The sequence below is a fragment of the Crocodylus porosus genome, unplaced genomic scaffold (assembly GCF_001723895.1).
Source record: "Crocodylus porosus isolate Cpor-Errol unplaced genomic scaffold, CroPor_comp1, whole genome shotgun sequence".
Lineage (NCBI taxonomy): Eukaryota > Metazoa > Chordata > Crocodylia > Crocodylidae > Crocodylus > Crocodylus porosus.
This window is the reverse complement of record NW_017728922.1, coordinates 3,806,643-3,812,632: the sequence shown is the minus strand read 5'-3', so window position 1 is coordinate 3,812,632 and position 5,990 is coordinate 3,806,643. Positions and strand designations below refer to the sequence as shown.

At 42.7% G+C, this 5,990-nt stretch overlaps 1 protein-coding gene across 1 annotated transcript in view; it reads right to left on the bottom strand.

Annotated features, from left to right (window-relative positions):
* Positions 1 to 2,000: 2,000 nt before the first annotated feature.
* The window catches only part of OCSTAMP (osteoclast stimulatory transmembrane protein), a 7,837-nt gene continuing 3,847 nt past the window's right edge, over positions 2,001 to 5,990 (bottom strand). The window contains exon 3 of the mRNA XM_019539799.1: positions 2,001 to 4,406. Within this exon, the coding sequence (XP_019395344.1) occupies positions 4,053 to 4,406 (354 nt within the window). The 3' untranslated portion in view covers positions 2,001 to 4,052. The remainder of the gene's footprint in view (positions 4,407 to 5,990) is intronic.

Genomic DNA, 5,990 nt, shown 5'->3' with positions numbered 1-5,990 from the left:
ATACTACATTCATAGTTTCATAAATTGTACGGGGCCGAAAGGGATCTCGCAAGATCATTGGGTCCAGCCCCCTGCACTAGGCAGGAAAGATAACTGGAGTCAGGTGACCCAGTTAGGTGACCATCCAGTCTCCTCTTGAAGATTTCCAGGGTAGGTGACTGCACCGCCTCTGGAGGGAGTTTAGACCACAGTCTGGACACCCTAGCTGTAAGAAGAACTTGAGTATCATATTCATGTTTGTCAAACTTTCTCCACCAGGTAAAGGTTTAAGTATTAACTGTTGTAATATGAAGGCAGGAGTCAGTTATCAGTATATGGTGTTTACTGTATCATAGATGGTAAATTAGAAATAATTTGATCCCAATAAATTGCTGACTTTGAGTAAATTGTAGGTATTAATCTGCACTGAAATAGCTGTATAACGTATTCCTTATTCAAGCCAAAGGACCAAATGCAAAAAGGCATAAATCTTTACTCAACTTCAAGAGCTCTAAACTGAAAGCACAGTTCTGCCCCAGGACAAAAAGTTCTCTTATCAACAATATAATTCAAGATTGCGAGACACTCCTTTGCAGAATAACTTTGTGTTACAGTGGTGGCTTGCTGCCTCATTGCGACTGTATGGGAACCAGGTTTATCTTAAACCAATTTTGGCCATTTTGAAACTGGTTCAATGTGCACTGAACTTCTGTTCTGTTACAGGTTTAAGCCAGTTTCTGATCACTTAGACCAATTTATGTGTAACTTCTGTCCCTAGCCTGAGACTCTCTCTCTCCTTTCACCTGAGGCTTTCCCTTCATGCTGGCTTCTTTGGCTGAGGCAGTTCTCTGGGATCCTCCTCCCACACCAGCTCCAGCCAGCCCCTATTTCCTGTGTACGTGGCATGACATCAGCCTAGTTTTCCCAATCAGGGCTTGCCCTGCTTCCAAACATCTCTCTTATCCAATTAAATTAAAAGAACACTGCCCAGTCTAGCCAATCAGGCTAGGGAAAGGGCCAAAACAAAGGGTCCTTCCTGCCTACCTTGTTCAGACAGCATACTTCTTTTCAGATTAACAAGCAGACAAGATACAGCAAAGCAGACACATATTAAACATGGTCATATTCAAACTAAAACAATATTTACAGCAACATGAAACTAGAACCCACTTTGCAATACAAAACTGCTTGTACATTTTATGCATGTCACACCAGGGAGCCATCTCACCCCGTATGATGATTACTTCCCACTTGCTGTATTCTGCAGGAACAATGGAGTTTGGGGCCTCAGGAGCAGGACTACTTTATATAGGACATGAGTCTTTTTTGGTGTCTGATTCAGAAAGATGGTAAAACATGCAAAAAAGCTTAGGTTGTTTGTGGACATTAGCTCTTAGAGAAACCGGTGTGAACTCCATTTTCACAGGCACATCCACAAATAGAGATCTTCATTTCACTGGCCAAATAAAAGGCAGGGGGGCAGGGGGGGAAGGGGTAGAGAGGAGTGGGCGCAGATTTCACTTTGGTTTGACCCAAAATGGACATATTTTGGGTTTCTCTGCAAAATGAAGACAATGGGGGTCGAAGGAAGAGTTGAACAGAGTACTTTGTTTGATCTGTAAGCATTTTTTTGTTTTCAGGTGTTTATCCCAGGAGAGTTTGTGTTTGGTTATAACATCCTGCTAGAACTTACTAGTACTGCTGTGTTACTGATTCTGGTTTGTGGCATGGTATATTTAACCTGTGAGGATGAAGTTTTCAAAGGCATGATGAGCTGGGTGCTTCACTTCCTCTGAAAGCAAATGGAAATTACTAGCCTGATTGCAATTTGTGCTTTTCAGGGTGTCCTCCTGTTCCCTTTTGTATTTTATAGACATCAAATATAATAACAATAAGAAAGACTAATACAAAGAAAACATATGGGCAGACTGGAATCCTAGGCTTGGCTCCATTACCTATAATGGTAAGAGCCAGAAGGCAGCTCACCAACCATCTTAAAAAGAAAGTATCCCTTTTTTTGTAATAAACCCATAGATATATGGCAAGTGAGAAGTGGGAAGCAGTATGTGTACAAGTTACAGACTGCTGGGCATGCTTTGATCACTTCTCTGGCAGAATCAGCTGTGAAATGCTCTCTTCTCAGGATGAGTTAATAGAACAAATGCATTTTAATTCAGCCTTTTAAAACCTCACCTTGAAATGTCAGGCTTTGGTAAATTTTTCCCAAGTGATGCTGCAAGTTTCTGCTCCCACTAATTTCCTGGTGCACTGTATGAACGCGCCCAGTGCAAACAATAGAATCTGCCCACCTGTGTCATTCATCCATGACATCTAATTATTCTCCCTTGTCACCTGCCTCCAATATTGGCTTCCTACTCTGCATTTTTATTCTTCCACACCGAGTACTTTCAGAAACCATTGCACCTTCCCATCAGCGCAGAAAAGAACGTGAAATCTAAAGCATAACCAGAAAGAGTTAAAACTGATCTGGAATTACAAGCTTCAGAGTCCATTTTAAAATATGTACAACAAATTCCCAAGTTCTCCTCTCCACCAACACTAACAGGTCCTTTAATATTTTGCGGTGTAGGATCGTTTGTCATCTCTTATATTTTCCACATACACACACACACGCATACACCCATGTCTCATTAGAAGCCCCACTGGGATGGGCTATAAGCTCACTTTCCACAGGAAAGTTACCCGGTTGACATTACTGAGAAGCTCTTTGAAATCTAGTTATAACATAATTACTCCATTGTTACAATAGACTCAGTGAATAAAATAGACTCAGAAAATGTCTTTACCCTCTTGGGAAACACAGTCATTTCAATACTAATAATGCATTATGGTATTGCCTCTGAAAGGAACTATTTGTAGTTTATAGTTACAGAGATTTTAAGTTGAGGGCTTTTACTCAGTCACACCTTTTATAGTATGTTTTATATATCAGGATAAATTATGCCCAAGTGCAGAGGCAGGAAGCCCCTGGGACTTTTAGTTGGAGTTGGTCTGTGCTGTGAAACTGAAAAAAGGAACCAGCCAGAGATTCAGCTGGGGAGAAGAAAAGCAGTCAAAGTACAGATCTCTGGGCCTTCAGAGAAGGTTTGGCAGGCTTGACAGGGTTTCTCCACCCTGTGTGAACTAGCTGTTTGCTCCCACAGCATCCTCTACACAATCACTTCACCTCCCCCTCTTTCCTGCTTCTCCCCAGTCCCATCAACTTCGTCCCTCTTCCCTTCATTTATCATACAATGTAAGTGACCCCTCCGAAGTAACTCCTGCCTTGCCAAAAAAATCATGGATCTGATAGGCCATTTGCTGCCATCACGTTGCTCACTCTGCTTTTGTCTTATACCTCATCCCTATCTCTGAGTTTACCAAGAGTGCAATGCACTCATGCTCATTCTCTTTATGTAATCCAACCCTGACTAGCATGGGACAATATCACTCAGAGTGAAGAATATGTCATACCTGTACAATTCCAGCATATTTTGTGCCAACACCAAGCATTGGGCAGGATGTTACTTGTTTCCACACATAGATCAATAAAGTGGCAGGCATCCTCTCACATTCATCACTTTTAACTTGACATAGTACATGTGAAACATTGAAATATAACTCAAGAAATACATAGGTATGGGCAAAATCAGCATTATCGTTTACACAATCTAATTCCAGGACATTTTATGAGCCTCAAATTTTGCTTTTCTTCACATCTTTGTGACCTGACCCTTTTCTAAATAAAATATGCAATCTTGTTTTTACATTTTTGCAGGGTCTGGGGCCACATTTTATTTTCATCAAAATAACCTTAGAAATTTGAAAATGCTGATTTTTTGTAAGAGGATCATTTTTGTTGTAAAACAGTCTTAAGCTGAGCAAAAATAAATATGTAAAATTTACAAAACCTATAATTTTCAGATTTTGTCATTCTTTTCCACATCCCTAATTCTGACTCAGAAAACAAAACCCAAGCTGCATTATCCAAGATGCAGTTGTTGTGGAATCATATTTCAAGTATCTCATTAGCTCCTGTCATGATACCCTAGATGTTCCAGCTTGCAGGATCTTTATAAAACGGCTTTCCTTTCTGAAAATGCTTCCTGCTCCTTTTTCTTGTATGTCTTTAATAGCTTGCTATAGAGGTAATAAACTCTTTGCTCTTCTTGGCTCTCAAAGAAGGAGGCTGAGATTTTTCGGCACAAGCGGTGTGCATAGGTTTCCAGAAATATCATAGCATATATAATGCAAAAGAGCAGTCCAACAACAAGTGCCACAGAGTTGTTAGGTGGGCTAGCCAGCTTCCTAGTGCAGTCAGCAGAAACAAAGGTCAGATTCTGATGGTAACTTCTTTGGAAGTCTACAGCCGTTGGTCCTCCGTAAAGGAAAAGACTTGAGAGAAAGGGCACAATGTTTACTTTGGCCTGAAACAAAGAAAATAAAAGCTTCAACACAAATCTTAACAAGTAATCTGGCCGTTACGAAATATCACTTTGTCAACGGGAAATCACTGTTATACTTTATGCAGGTTCACTGAGACTGGGAGCTTAAAATGTATACATTCTGGGCTGTGACTGAAAATGATAATATGCTTATGGGGGCATATTATGGCAGCGGTAGTTCACTCTTTAGAATGTGGGTTAAATAATTTCTCAGTCCATGAGTTTCTGGATATAGATTGTAATTGGATTTAATCACCAATGGCAGCTAGAAAAAAACAAGCTAGATGCATCATGAGGTGATTATACTTGCTTCTGAAACATCCAGAAAAAGGGAAAGGAAATATTAAAGCAAGAAGATTAGAAAACAAGAAAGAAAAGAACATTGGAAAAGGATTTTAAATATATTGACACTGGAAAGGGTCCAAAAGGGCAAAAGGGCCTAAACAGGGGGGGAAAAAACTATTAGGAAAAGATCTAGCATATTTTGGGCATTGTATAATCATGTGTAATCATGATTTAACACTAGCCAGTCTCTGATGCAAGACATCACATGAAGTCTGAGGAAGTGCTAGGATCCTTTTACCAGAGAAGCAACTTAAGTATCTGTAGGTGTATCTACACAAGATGCTTTACTGTGCAGTGGACTAATCTACTGCACAGCAAAGTGGCACCATGTATATGTGCATGGCATTTACTGCACAGTAAATTAGTCTACTGTGCAGTTCACTAGTACCTGTAAATACAGACACTAGACTAACTGCACAGTAGTTACTGCACAATAGTGCTTGTGTAGACACTGATGGGGAGCAAATTTGCTCTTGGTCAGCCACACCAGTAGAAGGTGACAGGGGATGGGGGAGTTCTTTGTCCCTGGTCCTGGTGCTGCAGCCAATCAGAACTGGGATGGAGTCGCTCTCTGCCTAACACCCCTCTGACCCCCATCCTGGCACTGCCTGGCTCCCAGCTCCCCACAGGAGCTGGGAGCAGAACAGTGCCAGAACTGGGGAGCTTCCCCACTCAGGCAGGAGCTTGCTAGCAGTTGTCCTACTTGTAGGGCAGCTACTGGTGAGCCCATTGCTGGGCTGGGATTCCCAGGAGTGGGACAGCTTCTGGTGAGCCCCTGCTGGGTGGCAAAGCCCCACTGGGCACAGGACTTGCTGGCAGCTGTGTATCCTGATGTGCATGGGGTTGGGAGAGCTCTGGCAGCTGCAGCGGCAGCTGTCTCCTGGCCCCATGCACATCAGAACCCCTCCCAATGTGCATGGGGCTGGGAGACAACTGTTGCTGCAGCTGCCAGAGCTCTCCTGGCCCTTTGCTCATTGGGAACAGCCCCCATGCCCCCTGCCCACCCCTGGGCTAGCATCCTGGGGGAGCCTGGAGCTCCTCCTGGCTGCCACAGGGTTGCAGAATAGGGCTGCTCCCATTGGGAGTGGATTTGGTCCCAAGAGGTTGCATATGTAGATGTGCTCCCAGGGAAGATTTCATAGATTTCATAGACATCAGGGCTGGAAGGGACCTCGGGAGATCATCGAGTCCAGCCCCCTGCCCAAAGGGCAGGAAGTCAGC